At 49.9% G+C, this 23,295-nt stretch overlaps 1 protein-coding gene across 2 annotated transcripts in view; it reads right to left on the bottom strand.

The window, feature by feature from the left end:
• Positions 1 to 23,295, bottom strand: part of CDK18 (cyclin dependent kinase 18) — a 68,190-nt gene that overhangs the window by 29,999 nt on the left and 14,896 nt on the right. Inside the window, exons 2-3 of one of the 2 annotated variants that reach the window (XM_073319787.2) lie at positions 3,924 to 4,016; positions 118 to 273 (exon numbers count right to left, since the gene is read on the bottom strand). In XM_073319787.2, the coding sequence (XP_073175888.2) occupies positions 118 to 241 (124 nt within the window). In that variant the 5' untranslated portion in view covers positions 242 to 273; positions 3,924 to 4,016. The remainder of the gene's footprint in view (positions 1 to 117; positions 274 to 3,923; positions 4,017 to 23,295) is intronic. The other variant, XM_073319786.2, reaches the window with a different exon arrangement.

A 23,295-nucleotide genomic window follows, 5' to 3' on the forward strand; every position in this document is an offset into this window, starting at 1 on the left:
TAAAGGTCAAGTGGAGAGAAATCCTGACCCTGCACCAACTATCTGTGCCTGGAGGGAATCCTGGCCAAATCTGGACTGGTTTCCCCTGCTGGCACAATGAACCTGCCGGCCTCTCACCTTCATTCTTCTTGTTGTTGAGCTGGTTGAACTGCTCTGTGAACTCGGCTAGTGACTCCTCGATGGTCTCTGTCCGGGGAACGGAGAGGGAAAACCGCCGCTTGAAGTTTTTCATCTTGTTCATTGTATCCTGTGCTGCGGCGAGACGGCAGGGCCCTGGAAGGAAGGGGGAAAGCAAGGAGAGTAGGCCGAAGGCCTTGGATTGCACGCAGGACCCGCCGCTCGGGGCTGCAGCCAGATGCACAGGGCCTGATTTGCAGAGGTGTCGGGCACCTGCAGCACTGACTGACTGGACTTGAGAGCACTCGGTGAAAATCAAGCCCGAGATACAGTCTGTGCTCCTGATGAGTTTACCAACAGGAGGCCTGATCCAGGGCTCACTGAAATCACTAGGAGCCTTTCTCTTGAACTCAGCAGGCCTTGGGTCAGACCCAAACCACTGATCCTATCACGAGATCCTCGCGGACGAACCCATGTGCCCATGCACAGCCCGACTGACTTCAGTGGGACTTGGCCTGGCTGCAGGGGTCTGTCCGGACGGCTCAGCTTGCAGGATCGGGGCCTAAGCGTGAATCCTCAATGCTAAGCCAAAGGAATGATTGCCTCTGCCTCCCTTCTTGGCGCTGCCTCACGGCAGTGAAGAGCAAATGCCTAAAATACTGACCCCCTCTTGCACGCAGCACTGTCAGCTCGGCTAAGATGTGCTGCGAAGCCACTTGTGACTGAGCAGGGTAATTAGGATGGATTGTGGCACCCGTCTAATAACGTGAGACGAAGCAGCAGAATTCCACAGGGAATAACCACCACAGGCCAGTTCTACCTGTCAGCAGCTGCAGAACAGAATCAGGCCGGATCTGAAGGGTCTGGGAGTAGCTGGGGGACATGACCCGGACCCAGTGGATCTACGTTTGCCAGGTTTATTCCCGCGGAGCTGTACAGGGAGGGCATTGGACAAAGCAGGCAATAGGTGCTAGATGATAGCCCGTTCTCCTCCCCTCGCCCCCTGGCGTGGCAGCAGCGTGCCGACCTCAGTCACACTCTTTCCCGCTTAGCAAGTGAACGAGTCAGCGAAGGTATCGTTTGCACTACGAACACCCCTTCATTAGGGAACAGCCTGACACCTAGCAATGCTCTCCACTGTAGCCCATCATCAAACAGTTGTCAGACTGTAACAACTCTCGATTGACGCCAACCTCGACTGAATTCGAACCTGTGACCTAACGATGAAAGGCTCCAGACTCTTTCCTGCATCTAACAAGCGCATTCAGGACTTCGCAAACCCTCCTGCCATGACGTGCTCCTAAGCAGGGACTGTCAGGAGTATGATCCCTTTGAGACAAGCACAGGCTCTGGAATAGGACCATGTTCGTTTTCATTCACAGCCTGAGGTGCATTTGAACCCAAAACTCAAGAGGAGAAGCCTGTCCCCATTGATGTCAATGGGAGTTTTACCATTAGCTTCAGTAGGGACACAATTTTGCCCCATGTATTCTGGGGTTGGGCAGGAGCCTGCCCCAGCTCCCTGTGTGTACAATTAAAGCAGCCTTGGGGTTGCTCTTTTATATGTTCAGCTTCCCTGTGGGCCCTGGGAAGCAAATTGCCATAGATGCAGGGCACTCCAGCTACGCCCCTTGTGTGTCCTCTGTGCTGGGAGGAGGCCAGCATAGAGCCCTGAGGCCAGTGTGAAACCAGCCGGGGAGGCCCCAGTACACAGGATATTCTCAGGGTATGCCTTCCACCTGCTTCAAGGCCCCTTTCTGTTGTGAGAGCAGCATATGGGGCCTTACTGTAAGTCAGGGAACCAGGCCCCTTGTGTTTTCAATAGTTAACTGTGGTCTAACAGGCCCCCGATGATTGCCTTTTCATTGTTCATTATCATGTGTGCCCAGGGACTGTGTTCTAGACACCTAAATACAGAAATATCGAAATAAATACGTAGTCTCGCTCTGGCCTGCAACATGCTTGGACTCCCAGTCCTGGCTGGAAAGGGTGAGGCTCTGGTGTGGGGGAGAAAAGGAAGGAAAGAAAGACTGAGCATATAAAGAGAAAGAAGATCTAACTCCCACAGAGAAGAAAAGGAAAATCCTCTAAGCTTCCAGGCCGGTGTCTCTCCAGTTTCTATACTCTGCCTTTGCCAAAGAGACTTTCTGGGGCACCAGCGAACTCCCAAAGGGAGACAGGACAGAGGTTCTGACTGGGAGGAGACCCCTGAGATCGAGTAGAAGAAGTGAGGTGCTGAGAGCTCACCGTTCATTTACAGTCTCTTGGCTAATTCAAATCCTGTATGGCCATGGAAATCCTCTTAGCCAGAGATCTGATTAAAGAATAAAACCCTTAAATGAGGAAAACCCCCAAGGGACAAAGAGCGAAGTTCATTGTTTCTCTGGCTGGCTAAATGAACACGTGCAGGGCACGGATGCAACATTCCTAATTCCCAGTGCTGACAAGCACTGGGTGCTGCAGCTTCCGTCCCTCAGCCATGCAGACAGGGCCCCAGCTCAGCCATGCAGACAGGGCCCCAGCTCAGCCATGCAGACAGGGCCTGGCTGAGGAGCCGCTCACATTCTGCGCTTGGTGTTTGAAAACAGATGGGATGCATTCTGGTTACAGTAATTGTCTGGGGTGATAGTTTTAGGAAAAGGGTAACGCTCCTGAAACTGACAGGACAACAGCTGTGCCCTAAGCTAAACCTCATAAAGCTAAACCCCTGCACAGTTCTGCCAATGCCCCTTATTTCTGACCTGCTGCCCCCCGCCCTGCCATTTCTGTCCTGGACTCCCCCCCAACAGCTCTGCCAAAGCCCCTCAATCCTGGACAGCCCCCAGCTATTCCAGTCCCAGGTTGCCCACCCACAGAGATCAGCTAATGCCCTTCAATCCTGACCCATAGCACCTCCCACCCCCCACTATTCCAGTCCTGGGTTCTCCCCAGACAGAAATCAGCTGATGCCTTTCAGTGGCAACCTGCAGCTCCCTATTAATCCAGCACTGCCACCCCCACCCCACTCTGCCAGTCCTCCTGTGCAGCCCCTCTACTCTTCCAGCCCTGAGCAGGTACTTTGCTTTACTATGGTCCAGCTGCAGCATGGTCCATGAAAGCGATGGAGCGATGAGGTGTGCTGGCAGGAGGGGGAAGGCTGCTGCCCAATCAATGAACCCTTCACCATAATGACCGGACAGAATCCCACTGACCCGGAACAGCCTGCCTCCTGCCTCCTGCCTCCAGCCAGAGCTGGCGGTGCCCACTCCGCCCACCCTCCAACTGCGAGAGAAGCTATTTTTTCTTTTCTTTTTTTGCACAGCAGCGGAGTAAACGTAGCGGCTGTTGTTTAACAAGAAGGGGGGAAATAATCAATGGCTCAGCAGCACTCGGCAGCTACCCCCTGCTGGCCACAAGGCACTGGAAGGCAAAGCCATTGATCGGGCTCCCTCCCTGTTGCCCAGTGGCTATTTCACTCTGACCCTCACGGCCATGTGCCCTAGCAGGGGGCGGGACTGTAGCAGCTCTGGGACTGACTGCCTCAGCTCTGTGTCTTTCTTGCCAGCTGCCAGTCCACGGGATGTGGGGGAGATGCAGGGAAAGCCACATCAGGGTCCTGCTACCTTAGCACCTCTCTCTATATCACACCCACACTGCCCTAGTAGGCTGTGGGACAAGAGGCTGAAGTCAGATCCTCCATGTGCTTTGTCTCTGATTGCCTTGGGCCTTGTCTCCTGGCCCTGATGTTGATTGGAAGGGTGGTGGCTGTGCTGAGGGAATGTGGGGGCCTGAAAGGAACCCCCCCAATGACGGGGAAGGAGGAATACCTTGGGCTCAGATGAGCTGCCCCTCCACCAGGCCCTTGTACCTGGCAGGGGACTGCCATTCAGGAGCACTGCATTCCTTTAAAGTCACTCATCCTGCAGCAAAGAAGGAATATGAAAGGGTGTATCAGCCGCTGGCTCCCAGTTCACTGAATGCTACTTCAGGGGGTTCTGCCCCACACCTCAACCCCGTCTGGATCTTCAAAGAGGGAAGGGGTCTGCTGTGTTGCTGTCTGCTGGTAGCTCATTCCCTCCCTGGCCGCCCCTGTGATATCAGCACAAACAAACAGTGATCACATTCCAGACTGATGGGATCAGACACCACATCCAGGGAGCTAATGCATTGTGTCGCTGTGGCAACCAGCACACTTGGGCTGAAACGCTTGCATCTGAAACCTTAACAGATCATCTGCAGGGTCATCAGCCGCTGTCGCACCAGTGCCCACGGATCCCGGACCCAGCCTCCCAACGCTGATGCAATCTCTCACATTCAGCGCCTGGGAACCCCGGGAATTAGCCTTAGCTAAGGCTGCACTCACCCAGATTTCCTGCAAACCCACTTCTCCGCACATCCCCCAGCCTAGCAAACCTCTCCATCTACAGACAAAAGGCCGACCACAGCACGAGCACATTTGGGATCACAGCAGACAACTGGGTGGCTTGGGGGGTTGGGAACAGGGGAGGCAGGGGGCGTCCTCTTAATCCCACTATTTAATAAGCCCCGGCAGAGTGGTGACCAATATTTACTATCCTCTGAAGGCCTGAGTGATGAATCAGGCTGAGATCTCGCTCCATCTCGCAAACTAAGCAAGATCTAACCTGAGCACATTAGACAGTGCCATTCGTGTCACGTGCATCAATGGACCTAAATGGATCCGATGTATCTCACTCCAGCTCTGTACACTCACTCCTGCTGTTAAAGCAGCACTGGGGGAAGCTACCAAGCTTTTGTGCCATGTGCCCATGCTGGGCTGCATCGACTGGGGCTCTAGTCGACAGACAGCGGATGGGAGAACTCTTGGGAAAATCCATCCCTGCATCCATGCTGGAATAGGAGGTGTTCTCTCCAAAGTAATGTTCAGCCACACCCCAGCAGGAGAAGCAGTCTTTCAACTGAGGCAGCAAGCAGGGTTCCTGACCATGTGATGGCCTGGCACTCTTTGAAAGACTAAGGGTATGCTGACACTTCGAGATGCAGGGTAACTTCTGGCTCATGTAAACATACTCGTGCTAGCTCTGACCAAGTTAGTGCACTAAAAACAGAAAGGTGGCCATGGGGGCATAAGCAGCATGGGGGTTAGCTACCCCGAGTATGTATCTGTCCAAGATGCTAGGCACATACTTGGGTGGCTAACTCCTCCCGCAGCTCGCATTGGAGCAGCTACTCTTCATTAGCTGGATCAGAGCTAACGAGGGTATGTCTACATAGCTGGACATTACACTTTCCATCTCCAGTGTAGACCCTAAGAGGTTCTAACCCCAATTCCAATATGGGCAATTACATTCTTCCTTCCACCCTTGCACCCACTTTGAACTAACTGCAGTTTTCTTCTTCCCTTCCTGTCCTAAACGATTGTATAGCATGCTGTGAAACAGCTGCCGCATTTTGCTGCTGGATGCTGCCGAGGTGATTGCATCTCAGTAGCTAGGGCCAAATACACAGCATGTAAAGTGCTTTGGCATCCACAGCGCGATGTGAACAACAGATATCATTACTGTCATATTATTATGGGTAATGATGTGTTAAGGAAGATTACACACTAGCAGCACCAGACACTGCAATTACTTTGCTTCAAATCCTCCTGAAAGATGTCACTTGAAAATGACAGTCCTCGCTTCATTTCGCAGAGCAGGTAAAAGCATAGTGCAAGACTCCCCCAAGTCTAACAAGGTATGTCTACACTACGGTGCGCTATGGTATGTCTACGATATGTCTACACTGCCTCCCAGCCCGCAGACAGACCCGTACTAGCGGAGCTCGATCTAGCTGTGTGGATATTCTGGTTCAAGCTGGGGATCAGGCTCTCAAGCCTAGGGGGTCAGGCGGGCTTCAGGGCCTGAGCCAGACCGTCCACACTGCTATCGTTAACACGCTAGCACCAGTCTGTCTACCTCAGCCCAACCCTGGAGAGCTTCAGAAGTGACTTAGGGTATGTGTACGCTGCAGTCAGAGATGTGACTTCAGCGCGTGTGATGTGTAGACGTACCCCAGCTCGCTGTGGTCTAGCTAGCTGGGATACCCACAGCAGTGAAGCCGTGGCGATACAGGAAGTGGCACGGGCTGTGCAACCCCACCCAGGACCCTGGGAATGGACCTGAGCGGACAGCCCACGCTGCTGCAGCTTCACTGCTGTTGTTACTGGAGCTAGCTGGATGAAAACTAGCTGGGGTGTGTCCAGACATGCCGCAGTCGCCCCTCTGATTTCAGTGTAGACAGACCCCCTTGGGCACCCAACGGGAGACATTTTAAAAGGGTATGATTTCGAGAGTGGACGCTCAGCAATTTCTGACCCTCCTTCAACCTCTCGTTGGCAAAACTGTTCGAAATTGTTTTTGATGAACCAGTTTTTTATGGGAAAATGCAGTTTAGTCGAAAGAACATTTCCATTTTGATGAAATTTTAGCTGGGAAGCTGTCAGAGCAAATCATTTTGACTTTCTCCTTTTGTTTATAATTGAAACGTTTCATTTATAAAGTAAAAGTATTTTGTTTCGACCCGTTTCATTCCAACTTTTATATTATAATCATATTATATTTCAGATTACAGATCTATATTTTCTTTTATGTTATAACGTATTGACATTCTCAAAATGAAACATGTCAGCATTATTGAAACTAAAAGTTTCAACGTTTCTGAATTGACATTTTTCAGAATTGCCAGGCTGTGAAAAAATTCCGACTTTTCAGCATGAACACAAATGTCGAAACTTTGGAGTTTCCCATGGAACAGAGACTGATTTCTGAGCATCTTTGCTCCTTGGCCTCTCCGCTCAGATTGCCAATGATGGGGGTAGTTTCGTGGTCCGAGATTCCAAGGCCAGAGGGGAACACTGTGATCTAGTCTGGCCTCCTGTAGAACACAGGCCAGAGAACTTCCCCACAATCATTCCTAGAGCAGATCTGTGTGTTGTGCACTAGTCGATCCACTAGGAACCAGACTGAGACCCACTGAAAGGAAATAACAGTCAAACTCCGATCTGGGCCTGATCCCAATAGCAACCCAGCAGTGAAAAGCTCCATAGTCCATTGACCAAGCCTCTAAACCATCCTACTCCTGCCCTATTTTTTTTTTACCTGGTTAATAATTCTGATTATTAGAGATCATCCCTGAAACCCTCTGACCACTGACCTGGCATGGGGCCCAGAACCTAGCCTCACTTAGAACAGCACCGTTCTGCTATTCATGTGTGTTACAACAGTGCCCAGAGGTCCCCTTATACTGCGTGCTCTATACACACATAGGGTAGGCTGATACTGCAATCACAGGGTGTGATTACAGCTCGAGTAGACATACCTGAACTAGCTTTACTCGAGTGAGCTTGGGTACTGGCGCCAAGAAACTGCAGCAGAATGAGTTTCAGCACCGGCTAAACAGTACGAGTAATTACTCAGCTTCCAGATGGGCTTGTACAGCCTGCGCAGAGTGCATGCTGCCAACTGCACCACTGCTCCGGGCCAGAGCTAGCTAGATTAAAGCTAGCTCGGGTATAGCTACTCACGCTCCAATGGACACCCTGTAACTGCAGGGTAGACATACCCATAGTGAGAGGCAGCCCATGGGTAGAAGAGTTTACAGTCTATAGACCAGGCACACAAAAGGCAGGAGAAGGTGAGGCTTATTATCCCCATTTCACAGCTGGGACGCTATGGCACACAGAGATGAAGTGATTTGTCCAAGGTCACACAGGCAGTCTGTGGCAGAACAGGGAACTGACCACTGATCTCCTGAATCCCAGTCTAGTGCCTTAACCACAAGACAAAGTCTCCCTTGCTCAGGAAGGATGTAAGAGAGCAGATCCCAGGCTCTGAGTGGAATCTCCGTTCTGGGACTTCAGCAGCATATTTGTCAAGCTTATTTGTTCTTCCCAGTGGCATCGGGAGGAAAGCTCTCCACGCTCATTCTGCTTCGCTGCCAGCAATGAGCTACTCTGGAATCTGGTCTTGGATGATGCCGGCAGTAGGGAATGAGGCCGGGGGAGGTGCAGAGGTGGTATGGCTCGGGGAATTACGTCAAGGGCCGCACAGACACGAGGCCCAGGAACTTGTTTGATCTGGTGAAGCACGGAAGGAATCTGCATCTATGGCAACGCTCAAGACTAGCACCACAGTGACAGCTGGCAAAAACAAGTATGGCCCTTTACCATGCAGACAGGCCTCTAAGGAGGCCAGAGTCCAATGCACAAGCAAGGGGCAATCAGAGAGCCCCTATAAAGCAGTGGTTTTAGGGACTGATTATTTAGCCCAGCCTAGCAAATTTATTATTACGGTGAAAGCACAGCAGATGACCTTGGGCTGCCTGGTGCCACGTTCACAAGGACCGCCCTCCCTCCAAGACAGGATTTCCTACAGCCCTCAGAGCTCAGATTTGCTCACATGATGGCAGAGCCAGCCCCGAAGCACCAGCTGCCAGGGGGCCATTCTTTTAGGAACCAGGACACAACAGCTGGTCATGATGCTATTATCTGGCCACTCAAGCTAGTCTTTTGGGTTAAGAATGAACATAAGAACAGCCATACTGAGCCAGACCAATGGTACCCCGTCAACAGTATCCTGTCTTCTGACAGTAGCCAGTGTCAGATGCTTCAGAGGGAATGAACAGAACAGGGCAGTTGTTGAGTGATCCGTCCAGTCCCAGCTGCTGGCAGTCAGAGGTTTAGGGACACACAGAGCACGGAGTCGTGTCCCTGACCATCTTAGCTAATGGCCATCGATGGATCTAGCCTCCATGAATGTAGCTAATTCTCTTTTGAACCCAATTATTTTTGGCCTTCATAACATCCCCTATCAATGAGTTCCACAGGTTGACTATGCATGGTGTGAAGAAATACTTCTTTTAGTTTGTTTTAAACCTACTGCCTTATGAATTTTGTTGGGTGACCCCGGGTTGTGGCAGAATGAGCTCACTGCAGGCAATAACACAACCCTGCTGCTGTTGCCCAATCTTGGTGCTTAGTACCCCGGACAGGGAATGGAGCAAGGCAGTGGTTCTCAGACTGGGCCCTGAGGGGCAGTAGAGGTCTCCAGAGCCCCTCCTTGTGATGCACAGAACAGAAGTTTTTTGAGAACCAAGCCATGGGGGTGTTTGTTGGGAGGTGAAATGGGTCCATGAAAGAATGCAGAATGTTGCAGAGCCACTGTTAGACTGGGTGGTCAGGCAATGGGCCCAACCTTCCACACCTAATGGTGCAGGAACTCAGCACGTGTTGTCTGTGGTACCTGACCCCTTTCATGGAAAAGGGTGCCTGGCCCTGGATAAGCTCCTGTTTCTCCTGGAGGCTGAAGAACCACATGGGCTGTTGCATCAACCGTCACCAGGCCTGCCATGACAAAAGGACAGCAGAAGTACTACACTGGATCAGACCATTAGCCCATCTAGTCCAGCATCAGATATTCAGATGAATGTGCCAGACACTCAGTCCCACAAGCTCAGATGAAGGTGCAAGAAACCCTTCAGTTAATCTGCCCACAAGGGAAAATTTCTTCCTGACCATCATCAGATAGAGGTTGGCTTGTACCCTGAAGCATGATAGTTGACATCACTTCAGAGCCCTTTTCTTTTCCCTTCACTATTACAATTCTATATTGTGCCATTGCCAGAAGGGGGCACTATGCAGGAGCCTGGATTCCAGAGGTAGAGAAACAAGGAAGAGTCAGGGAATAAAAAGATATTAAATCTGAAATGGCGAAACTGAGAATGGAGAAAAGGTGTGCCCCTTCCCCCACTCACTCCCAAAATGAATGCAAGTAACCAATGACTTAACAGAAACCAACTTCTGAGTGCTGAGAAAATCCTGAGCTGCATAAATTGCAGTCAGAATCTCTCTTCCTCTCATTGCCACCTACCAGAGCATTAGCTGCTATAAGCTACTAAATATAAACCTGCTCAGAGAGGAAGTGGGTTGGGGGTAAAAATAGCTGCAAAGAAATCACAAGGATATTGTTAGTTACCGCTCCTGCTATGTGCCTGGACTATTCGGTGTTCATTATCTTTATGGCTTTGTGCACTGTGTAACACGGGCTGCTTCTTCCAACGAAATCAAGATCAGACATGTGATGAAGGAGTTCACATTAAAATGTCCACAGGCTGTAATTTATGGGACGGTTATTGTTCCCTCCCATTTCTCCGAAACAATATTTCATCCTACTTTGTACTGTATGGTCACGAGCTGCATTAAAACTGCGATGCCTCCACCCTGTCGTGATCAGTCCTGCCTAGCTGGGGCAAAATATCACTGACGCGGTCAAGTTTCAGCCCAAATGCATTACCTGATTGTTTCTAAGGCTCTGCACTGGGTTTTTAGCTGAACCAGGGCAACCCTCAGCGTAGATATGACTTACCCAGGGAGCCGAGTGACTAACATCAGTGCAGCATACCCCAATTTCAAGCCAGGGTAACTTGCACCAGTGTAAACAACGTCGCACTGGTGGGAATCACGTCTACACTAGGGAGTTGATCCAGGACTGCTGCATCAATGATTGGGTCAAAGCCTAACTCTGGAGACTTTCGGTTTCAGACATTTCACTTCAACAAAGCAGCTTCAGCCCAAACTTTCAAAAGTTTCCACTAACCTTCGGGTGCTTGATTTGAGGCACCCATGGCCAAATTGTCAAAGGCAAAAGGGTGCCTCTATTTTTAGGTCTGATTTTGCAGAGGTCCTGAGCACCTGCAGATGGAAGAAGTCAGTGGGTGGGGCAGGTGCTCCTCAGCAGCCTGAACATCCGGCACTTGGGGACGCGTTTTCAAAAGAGCTCTTCACCCAACCCGGCCAGAAGTGTTGCAATGGGTGGTGGATACTTCTGAAAATCTGGTCCCCTGTGTCTCAAGTTCAGTATCCAAAAACCAAAGCACCCTAGATTAGTGACCACACTGGGAAATGTTGGCGTTAGTCTCTACCTCCCTAGCTAGGGTATCTTCAATATAGAGCTCCATCACTTCTTGCATCAGACCCTCTCCTCACTGCTTTGATCAAGAAGGTGGAGAGGAGACACTCCCTTAAACCTTTGGGAGCAGCAGGTTCAAGCGCTGAGTAGCTGGAAGGAACTATTGCTATGGGGAAAACAGAACCACTGAACAAGACAGACTAGCCTAAGGGCACCGTGGCGGTGGGTGTTCCTCACCCAGCAGAAGTGACAAAGGCTTTTTGGAATCAGCTGATGAAGAAGTCACTGGGGTTGCATTCTCAGCTGGCCCCTGGTAACCTGCAGATGACTGGCAACGTCACTGAAGGCGATAGCATCTGTGGTCTCTTGGATTAGGGAGGGGGTAATTTTGTCTGGGTTTCTTCTGAGATGTGGCATATACTGGTGTAACTACAAGGAGCAGACCCCATTAATGAGCCAGAGAGAGCCCAGTCTCCCACAGAATGGATTTCAAAATAATGACAGCTAGTGGCCTTGTCTTGTATTAAATGACTTTTGGCTGCTGCTGCGAGAGGAAATAGAAGAGTGTATTGGCTCTGTCAATGCACTTTAGACCTTTCAATGCCACCTCTACAGAAGCAAAACAATAATACCAAGTGGGCAATGGGTTCATACAACTCTTTTACAGGGGCTGGCAGTGTGGTCTAGTGGGTAAAGCACTGGACTGGGACTCGGAAGACCTGGGCTCTATTTCCAGCTCTGCCATGGACTGGCTTGGTGACCTTGGGCAAGTGACGTCGCTCCCTGTGCCTCAGTTTCCCCAACTGTGAAAAATGGAGATGATAATGACTCCTCTCCTTTATAAAGTATCCTGAGGTCTACTGATGAAAAGTGCTATACAAGAGCTAGGTATTATATTATTACAATTATTATGCCTTTGAGCTCAAAAGATCCCAAAGCACAAAGTGAATTATGACAACCACCACTGAAAGGCAGCCACCCCTGGGATGGAAAGAGTCAGCTGATTAGCATCACACAGCACTTTAGGACAGGAAGTGAAGAATCCCACTGAAATGGCAATGGGAAACTTAGGCCCCAGCAGACAAAATGAAAAATCACTCTCACTGGAATGCGGCTAAGAAATCGGGATTAAAACGAGTGATGTGAATGATCTGCATTTACTGTAACAGTCAAATAGAAAATACTTGGATAAAACTGTCGACAGAATCCAAATCTAAATCCAGGCAAGAACGCGAATTACATGGACTGATGACCAGATACTTAGCTGCTTACTAAAGCTATAGTAGATGTACTAGCAATACCTCTTGCTCAATATTTCACAGCAAACTATTTCAACAGACACTTGGGCTGTAATTAGCCAGACGAATCTCTCTTGTATTCAACCCAGAAAAACTCTCTGACGTACTGCTGTGGAATTCAAGAGACAGATATTCCAGAGGACTGCCAAAAAGTAACTTGCCATCACTATGCGCAACTGTCCCCTTTCCATTCCAGCAAGCCTTGTGGTTCAGTATTTATTTTTTAGGCTCACAGTTATTAGGTAGCATTGACTCGTTATTGTTGGCGTTGGAGACTTTTCAGAGCGGAGGTTCTTATTTGCTTGGCAAACATGCCCACTGCACAGGACCGCATGCGCTTTCAGGGCTAAGTAAATAATGAATCAAGGCACTGGTTGATTAGGTGCCTATCCCTATGGAGACATGGGCATCAAACTGAACAAAAGCTAATCGATGTAACACACGGGATAAGTGTGTGGTGTCCCCTTCTAATGGCTGGACAATACACCAGATAACAGCCTACTACTGCTACTAGCTGTTGCAGTTACTCTTTAAGCTCAAATAGGAGAGGCCTGTGCCTTGGTGCTGGAGGTTTAGGGTTCTATCCTTGCTGAGAAGCAGCTGCAGAGGGTGTCGCATACCGATTGTGGGGCAGATTCCATCCCTTGCCCCAGCCCCTATCCCTCACTCTGGCATTGTAACACGAAGGGTTAGGGGAGAATTCCTTCTGAGCAGGCACCGCTCTGAATTTCCCCAGCACAGCCCTACACTGGGCCCCTTACAGGAGGTCTGCCAGGATGGGGATGGGGGGAGGAGTTGGCACATACCACTGCAGAGTCTCTGGGATATTCTTGGGAGGCTGAGATAAATTAGAACACCCCTGTGGCTGCTCTAATTTATGCTGGTGGTGATTTTGACTCCCTGGGGTGGCTGAGAATCCTGAGGGAGCAAAGACTGCAAATCCCTTTGGCTCCATGAGGGGCGGCACCAAATTTCAACCCATGACCACAAACTGCACCACTTCCTGCCTTTCACCCCCACCCATACCGACAATAAATCTGCCAAATTAACAAGCCCCTTCTTCCCCCAGCCAACGGTACATCTCCTGCCGGCTAAAAAGCCAGGTTGAACAGATGCATCTTACACAGTATTCTAATAACATTCCAATAACATGCTCAGAAACTACAGCGACAAGCACGATCAAATGCCTGGAGAGATTAGTTTATATTGATAGAGGCAGGCAGTTTCTGAGCAGGAGAGCTCATATTGAAGAGCTGTGGTCCCTCCATTGGCCATGTCATTCCTCATGCCCTCAGGAATCCAACCCTAGGAACAGACAGCAAGCACATTCCTTGAACATAACTTCCAGGATCGGGTATAGAGGAAGAGACGAGCCTAGGCCCTAGAACATTGACTGCATTATAGCTGGTCATGAACATCAGTGCAAAGTGAGTGTGAAAACATGGTAGAGTTTTACACCCACAGGCACTGGTGTAAATGACTGCCCATGATGCAGGGCAGCAGGAAATTGGGAACAGCACCCAGACGTGAGTGGGAACCCAGAGCATTGCCATGCACTCAGTGAAAGAGACTAAGCCAGGACTTGAACTTTTTCAAAGCTGAGATTGCTCAGATCAAGGGTCACTTCGAAAGCTACCACTAGCCTGCCGTGTTGCACTAGCAGATGGGGTGAATCATGATGGGGGTGTGGTGGAGGAAGTGGGTGTGGTTAGAGGAATGGGAGCAGAAGGGAGATTAAATCTAGTTAGCAGATGGGATTGAAATAACCAGAACATCCTTCGATGAAAATTAAGTGTGCATGGGGATTTCACAGTGACTCATCCAAACACGTGGGAATCTCAAGTCTGGGGCCTATCCACAAGGTGGCACATCCCCCTCAACAGCCTGGGAGGTTGCTCCGGAGGATAAGCAGTGGTCCTTGGAACCTGACTCTGCCAACACCAGTTCATGTCCCACCTTACGCAGAAAATGGAGGGGAAGGATGGTCCATAAGAACAGCCAAACTGCGCCAGACCAAAGGTCCATCTAGCCCAGTATCCTGTCCTCCGACAGTGGCCAATGCCAGGTGCCACAGAGGGAATGAACAGAACAGGTAATTATCAAGTGATCCATCCCCTGTCAGGCGAACAGAGGCTAGGGACACCATCCCTGCCCATCCTGGCTAATAGCCATTGATGGACCTATCCTCCATGAATTTATCTAGTTCTTTTCAGAACTACAGTCTTGGCCTTCACAACATCCTCTGGCAAGGAGTTCCACAGGTTGACTGTGTGTTGTGTGAAAAAATACTTCCTTTTGTTTGTTTTAAACCTGCTGCCTATTGGTTTCATTTGGTGACCATTCTTGTGTTATGAGAAGGAGTAAATAACACTTATTTACTTTCTCCACAGCAGTCATGATTTTCTAGACCTCTATGATATCCCCCCTTCGTCGTTTCTTTTCCAAGCTGAAAAGTCCCAGTCTTATTAATCTCTCCTCATATGGAAGCCGTTCCATACCTTTAATAATTTTTGTTGCCCTTTTCTGAACCTTTTCCAATTCCAATATATCTTTTTGGAGATGGGGCGACCACATCTGCACGCAGTATTCTAGATGTGGGTGTACCAGGGATTTCTAGGAAGGCAAGATGATATTTGCTGTGTTTTTATTTATCCCTTTCTTAATGATTCCCAACATTCTGTTCACTTTTTTGACCTGCCGCTGCAGGTGGAGTGGATGTTTTCAGAGAACTCTCCACAATGACTCCAAGATCTCCTTCTTGAGTGGTAATAGTTAACAGTGGTTAGGTCACTGGCTTAGGATGTGGAGACCCAGGTGCAATTCCCAGCTACTGCCGTGCAATTACTGTGTGACCTTGGCCTCTCTGTGTCTCAGGTCCCCATCTATAAAAACGAGGGCTAAGAGCCCTGCCCTACCTCATGAGGGCGCGGTGCGGATACACACGCTAAACGATTGTGAAGGGCTTTGAGAGCTACTGATGAAATGCTCTAGGTCAGAAATAGGCATTATCATTCAGCCAGCTCACGCCATGTAAGCCACCGGCCCTGGGCCTTTATTACTAAGTCTGCCCACCAGTGATGAGGCAGGCACACTGCACAGCTATTTCCACAACAGATTCGGTAGCACCCGATCGACAGAGATCTAAGGGTCTCATCCTCTTGGCTAAAATCCCCCCTCCCACCCCTGGTTCCTAATGACCCTGTTTACTCACAGGAAACTCATTCAATCCAGCCCCGCTGGAGACCTAGGAAGCCCCCCCACCCCGCCTTGCCTTCCCATGCAGCTGTCTGTGCCGATTGCTCTCCAGGAAGCGTGAGTGATGAGGGGAGAGAACAAGGCCACGGCCCTGCCTGACATGCAGTTCTCCTGCTGCTGAGCTTTGCCTGACATTTCATTCCTACGCAGGAAACAAAGACCCCTGCCAGGAGATCATGCTCCTGCAAGGAGGGGTGTGCAATCAACTCCTATTAATCTACGGGAGTCCCGCAGCAAAGAGCAGGAGCCCTGATCCCAGGGCAGGTTGTTTGCATCAAGCACTTGCTTGAAAGAAGAACTTCGCTCCTTGAGGAACTGACTCAACTTCCTGGGCTGCAGTTTTTCCCTCACATTGGCTTCAGCAACAGCAGCACATTTGCAATGGTCTTCAGCCCATTTCTGGCACAGAGAACTCCCTGAGCTTCCACATCCCCAGGCCCTGGTTAGAGAGGAAGTGGTGGGTTCAGTTCCCACCTCTTACTTACTCTCGCTGTGCCTCAGTTTCCCCATCTGTAAACCAGGGAGGATAAAGCTTCCCTTCTCCCATCTTTCGTCTGTCTTTCTTTTGATTGTCAGCTCGGTGGGGCAGGGACTCTCAGTTGCTCTGCGCACGTACAGCACCTCGCGCACTGAGGTTTTGATCCCACGCCTGTGCTCAACCCCCCTGACAACAATCCTCATTCACGGGACCCGTGAAGACAACGAGGTAACCCGGTGGGGTCCTGGTGAAGCAGAGATGGTGATGCACGCGAACCAAAGCAACGGAAGCCATATTCAAACCCAGTGTCCAAAGCACCCACAGAGACCTTGCCAGGCCTCACCAGGCAAGCTTTACAGAAAGCTTCCTCCAGGTCCAGCCTCCGGCTGCCATAACCTGCACTTGGCACACTGCTGCACACGGGCAGGAGAGCTGTTTTGCTGGATAGGCAGTTCCATCCCGGTTCCCCTAAGTCCTGACAATGAGCCCAGTAACAGGATCACACAAAGGGAGCTTGTATTTCCTTTGTATCTCTGTCTCTCTATGGCCAGCAGCCCCGGGCAGTGTAGTCAGCACTTCACACTAGGGCCCTCTGTCACAGCCTTGCAACGCTTGATGGCTCTGAGTGAAGGCACTAAAATGACAGTCATTATTTCGGCAACCAAAAACCACTAGGAGCTTATTCTTTGGCTGGGGTTAACCTGAGAGACTGTATCTCGTGTTTGGCCAGCTGGACAATAGGCCATTAATAGCCCATTTGCCCAGTACAGACGGTCCTGTCGCACACAAGTGGCTGTAGCCTATTCAATACCCGTATTGTCTGCTAGTCTACCAGGGCTCTTGATGAGCGGTAGCGAAGGTGGTTCTGTCAGCATGTCCCCGGCACGCTCCTTATTTTCAGGGGATTATTGGGTCGGAGTCTCACTGACGGAAGTCAGCATAGCCCCTTTCAAACCAACAGAGCCCTGTCGTTTCTCACCAGCTGATGATCTGGCCCAGAATGGGCTTATAATAATATGAGAATCTCAGCTATGGTGAACATACCGATCTCATCCAAGGTCCCAACAAGTGCATTCGGTTTTGTATTCATTTATTTCTTGGAACTGTTTAAATTACAAGTTTAATTTGCTGCCATTAAGTAGATGGGTCTTGAGCTCTTAGCTATCGTCGTGGTGGCAGCATAGTTGAGCAGATACAGCACTCGACTGTGACTCAGGAGACCTGAGGTGAAATCTTGGCCCCATGGAAGTCAAGAGGAGTTTTGCTACTGACTTCTAGGGGGGCAGGAGTCAACCATTGAGTGACCTGGCTCTGTCACTGACCTGCAGAGTGACCATTGGCAAGTCTCTTCTCAGCTCTGTGACTCAGTTTCCCTCCCACCCTTTGTCTATTTCGATTGCAAGCTCTTTAGGGCAAGGATTGTCTCTTACTACCTGTATGGACAGGACCTGACACAATGAGGTCCTGATCAAAGCTGGGTCCTCGAAGTGCTACAATAATACAAATAACACCAGCGATAATGGGACACAGAGGAGGACAGAATCAGGAGCCCATACACACAGAAACCCAAAGTTTAGTGTTACATTGATCCAAGACCCATATTGACTCATAATGACAACAACCTTCCATTTCCATAGTGCCTCGCAACCTGAAAAACCCTAAAACATATTCCAAACTCGGTGAGGGGCTTTGGGGCCACTGAGTGACAATAAGCCCTATGTAAATGCAGCGTGTTCTTGGGGGGGAGGGGAGTATGATTTACACACACAAACAGCTTTGGTAGTTACTGTCCACAAACGTAATCCTCTCTGGGCTCTACCCAGTGGTGATCCCTGTACCCTGATCCTGATCCTGTCACCCGATTACATCCCAGCCTTTGTATTCTGCCCCCAGCACGCACGAGACCATCGCCATAGATTCGCAAGCCGATTAAGGGATCTTTCAGCTGGCCCTGGCTAGCAGGAAAGCAGTCGGTAGGCAGCTGCTGCTGTGGAAGGCTAGGAGAGCCATCTAGCACAGCAGAGTCTGAGCAGCTCTACATCCAGCTAATTAACTGTGCATGACCATTAAGACACCGTGCGGGGCTGAGACTCCATCTCAGCTGGGATCAGCTTACTCTGAAACAACCAGCACACTGGGGATGAAATATCTGTCGTTTCTCATATTAAAACCATTACTAGTGGGATGCACGTAAGGAGACAGAGATCTTGTACCTTACAGATCAGTATTCAGACATGATCTGTTTTCACTTGCCACTAAAATGCAGCCACCTCTGGTGTAGAGGAAAGGCGTGGGCAGACAACTGGTACACGACAGCAGCAGCAAGAGAAGGAATTATGCCAGGCATACCAAGGCAAAGCTCTACCTGTTGCAAGAAGTGGCACAGAATCAAAGATCTTGCCTGGAGCTCCCTCCCCCGACCCCCACCCACTGGCCAGATCAATGGATGCAGACATGTGGGAGACCTCAGCAACAATCAATGTGGGCAGCATTGCACTAATGTTACTCTTCTTTAAAAGAGCTTGTTCTGTTGCACGGTTTTATGGAGAAAGGATGGGCAGGGATGCAAAACCATGCTCTGAAGCGTTCCTAGCCTGTTTGCCAGAAGTTGGAATGGGCGATGGGCGATAGATCACTTCATGACCACCTGTTCTGTTAATTCCTTCCGAAGCAAATGGCATTGGCCACTATCAGAAGACAGAATATGACCCAATATGGCCATTCTTATGAAGGCACAGGACTGGGTGTCAGGATGCTGCTGCCACTGACTTGCTTGTGGCCTTGAGCAAGTCACTTTAGCCTCTCTTGCCACCTCAGTTTTCCCCTTCAGTAAAATGGTGACCGACAAGACAAACCTGCTGTACACAGGGACTGTGGGAGCTGGTGTTTGTAAAGTACTTTGTGATCCTTGAATGCCAGAATCCTGGGCATTTAGGAGACAGAATTCTTTGTAAGGTGCCTCGAGCCCCAGGGATGTAAAGCTCTGTCATCCCCGCAGGTCCTGCTGGAGTTACCTGTTTCCCATTCCCACGAGATCAGGAAGCCTGACACTTCAGGATCAATTTCCACACCCCTCCCCTAATATGCATGGTATGGAAAAGAACATTTTTAGGGCACAGAAAAGGGTTCCCCCCAATAAACACAGCTATAAATTTTATAAACCCCAAACAAACCCCCCAGCAGCACAAAGGGCTAGTACGCTCTCTGCATCTTCCAGACTGGAGTGGACCTTTCCAAACAGCATCACATTTTGATCCTAGCCCCCTATGAAAGTGGCTGAATCTCTGCCAGTTTATGCTCCACAAAACTCTCTCTAATACCTGGATTTCGAAGCTATTCATCTCTCCCGTGAGACTGCCATGCCAGGTCAGCACTTATCAGATTACCTGAAACGCCATCATCTTGCACACCACTCTCAGGAAATGGGGGTGGAGTAGGAGAGATTCAATCCAAATAGATATGCACAAGACTAAAATCCCCTCCAGACTACAGCTCAGACCAAGGAGACAGGCCTCCTCAGGGCTGATCTGAGTCTAAAATCCAGCCCCAAGAACTCAGCCAGATCTTTCTGCAGCAGCACAAGAAGAAACTAATGAAAGAAGACACAGTTCCTGACCTATTTTCCCCCCTTCAGGACAATTTACAGAAGCGGTACTGACTAGGTTTCTGTCTGAGGCCATGTGCTGGGGCAGCAGTACTGTGTAGAATCAGGCATTAAAACCCTTTGCATCGGGGTTTCAAATCTGCTTTATTTAAAGCTCCAGGAGTCACATGATGGCAAGCGAATAAGCAAATACCACAATTCTGCCTCCTTGCCAAGGATTGAGCTAATCTGGCATTTAACCTTAAACCAGTTGTGCACCCATCCTGGGTTGGCTGTGTGTGTGTGCACATGTGTTTTGCTTAGCGGTGGAGGAAATGCAGTGGCTTGAAGATGTCTGAAAGCTGCATGGGAAGCAGTGTAACAATTCAACCCTTTTCCTCCAAGGATCTCAAAGCACAGCACAAACAATCATTAAGTTTGGCAGCGCCCCAGTAATAAAAACAATAACTTCATAATCCTGATCTGTCGATCTCAAGACACATGATTAGTTGTACTGCAATATTGCTTAGTGCCCCCAGTAAGGAACCAGGGCCCCACACACAGAGGCACAGAGAAGTTAAGGACTATATTTTTAAAGGCATTTAAGCACTTAAAGATGCAGATGGGTGCCTAGCGGGATTTTCAGAAGCACCTAAGTGCCAAACTCCCATTAATTTCAATAGGAGTTCCGTGTGTCTGCATCTTTATGAGCCTAGATGCCTTTAAAAATCTGGCCCTAAGTGACTAGCCTAAAGATGCAGAGCAATACAGAGGCAGAATTGGGAATAGCATCCAGCTCTCTCAATTCCTAGCCCAGTTGCTTAGCTGCTGCCCATCCCACCTCTGGATGCATGCATGCATGTGTGTAGGGAGAGATATTACCTTTCTGGAACAACATAACATTACCCAGATGCTATACAAAGTCAAAGGGGCACAGTTAAAATCCGGACCATCCCACACATGTAAACCTGCAGCCGAACGTTTGGAAAGTACCTGTGGGGAAGATGTCTGGAAACAAAGACGCCAACAGGCAGGGGGAAGGGAAGAAAACAGCAATTCATAGACCAAAATATTTCTCTGGCAAAGCTGAGGGGAGAGGGAGTCAGAGCCGGGGCAGGGGGGTGGGAAGAGAGAGTCAGAGCCCTCCACTGCCAGCCCTGAGCTGAAAGACAGCCATTCGAAATCTGAATGGGAAACCTGCTTCCAAGTGCTTCATTATGCGAGAGCCACCAATGAGCCACAGGTGAAGGTCTCAGGGTGGAACGAACAGCCTGCAGTCCTTCGGGTGAGAGTGCAAGAATCACAATGATAGTGCCATGCAGGGGCAGCCTCCAAAGCGCAGGTGTGTGAGCAGGAAGAGGTCACCGTCACCATACACTTCTCAGTGAGGCCACCAGAGATCATGAGGCGCGTGGATTCGGAACTCCCATGGAGCAAGCTGTGGCGTTCCAGTGAGGGGGAGGCTGGCTTCCCGGTACGTGAGCGATGAGCCTCTGAGATTCAGTCTCGTCGCACAGGGAGTCAGAGCTGGGAGTAAACCCAGCAGCTCCTGCCTCCCAAAGCTATTATTAATCGTATCATTGCAGGAGCGCCTGAGGGCCACAACTGAGATTTGGGGCCCTGTTACTCTAAGTGCTGTGAGAGACGATTCCTGCCCCACAGAGCTTGCAGTCTAAACAGAAAAGGCAGACCAAAGATAATGTTTTTATCTCCATTCGACAGATGGGAACTGAGGCACAGAGAGAGAGACATTAAGTGACTTGCCCAAGGTCACAGGGGGAGTCTGTGGCAGAGCTGGGAATTGAAGCCAAGTCTCCTGACTCCCAGCCTGATGCCAACAAGTCTATACAGCCAACCCGCTGCTCAGGCATTGGAATAGACCTCTGATAGACTGTATAAGCCTGCAGTTCCCTATCCAAATAATGACTGCCGTAACCGTATGTCAATGTTTAGATAAGAGTGGGCCTCTAAGTGGCCTTATCTGAAATCATCTTGGTGGGATCTTTCAGACTTTGCTAGTAGAGCTAGATTCCAAGACGCGCAACAGGTATTTTGCCCTGCTTGTGCAATCTCCCTTTTGCTGCACCTGTGCTGATGGGCAGCAGGAGACGGGGGAGCTGCTGCTGGCTTGCGATAGGGGAGACTGCTTGAGGATGCACTCCCAGCCGTCAGACAACAGGGAGCTTATGTCTATTAAAGTCCTGTAAAAAAAGAAAGTCAACGAGGGAAATAAAAGCCTCCTAGGCCGAGAGGCAGCTGCCTGGGATCCCCCTGTGATAAGGTGATTGTTTCGAGGCTGCAAGCTTGACAAGAGCTCAGATTTGTTACCTTGATGCCAGGCTGTTCAAAACATGATTGCTGCAAAATAAACAGCTTTCTCGGATGAACTCTGTGTGTTCTCGTTTGCCCTCAGCCAGTGGACATTCCACAGGTCTGGCAGCCTTTGGCAGTGCTTACCTTGGCTCATTATACGCCTTATCTGTGCCCACTGTCATAACTGGTTCCAAGGAGCTCCTTTATGTGTCTGTTTCGCCTCCCCGCTTTCAGATGTCACCAGCCTCCGCAGCGCTCTGCCAAGCTAGTGACCTTTCCCCATCTATTGCAGGGAGCCAAATACTCTTGGATGCCTTCCTACCGGCTACCAACATTACTAAGCTTTCCTCCCCATGCACCTTCTCATGCACAAAGAATTTTGGCCTTGCAAGGGACCAGAGGCTGATCAACTGCATGAACAACAGACATCGTTTTGGCTATAGGCCAGGAAGAGGTGTTGCAAAACCAAACACCAAGAGGTACTTTAAAAAAAAAAAGGGTAAGAGCCAGATCATCGGCCAGGCTAGCTTCCTCCCTGACTTTGACTTTGACTGGTGCTATGTCAATTTATACCAGCTGAGGTGCTAGCCCAGGGTCTCTCGCTTCTGGTTCAAATCTGGCCCAGCTCAACAGTGATCTGGCAGATGCAAGGCAGCCCTTTGTGCAATGAGTTTTGTGGGCTGCAGTTCAGTGGACAAATGCCCAAGTTGCCAACAACATGGCAACCTACCCCCATCCCCAACACATGCATCTCCAACTCTTCTCTTGGCAAGAACGGAATAGGCCCCAGAGACTGAATGAACCTGTGATGCCTAGAGGTGACCTCGCCCATCTTCCGGGTCAGGACTGAGGTATATGGGCAGGGAAGCTTGCCCTGCAGCTGTCCACGCTGTACCTGTTCTACGCATGGGGCTGTCTGTCTGGAACCTTTCACCGGCAATGCAATCCTCCTTAGGAGTGGAATGCGAACAGGAGGACGTGTAACAGCCAGAGAGGCTCACCCAGCAGCTCCCTGCTGGAATGTAAACGCCAGCTGGTTATCTGCCTTCTGTTAATACCCTGCACAAATGATAATGATGTACCCGGAATAAACCATTCCCAGGCAGCATGCTCTGTTAGCGGATCCTGCTCTACCATACCTGGAAGAATAAAGAAAACCCCACCAAAATGGGGTGTGAGCACACAAAGCACCAACATCCCTTTAGCAGTCGGGAAACCTCCTCCAGCCTCCAAATGGAGGGCCACCCTGCGGGCCTCTCTACACTCGGGGGACCCAGTTATAATACACAGTTTGGTTAAAAATGCTGTTCCACCTTAAAAAATAGACAAGATCCAGGACTCTGGACC

This window comes from Lepidochelys kempii, chromosome 21, assembly GCF_965140285.1.
Source record: "Lepidochelys kempii isolate rLepKem1 chromosome 21, rLepKem1.hap1, whole genome shotgun sequence".
Taxonomy (NCBI): domain Eukaryota; kingdom Metazoa; phylum Chordata; order Testudines; family Cheloniidae; genus Lepidochelys; species Lepidochelys kempii.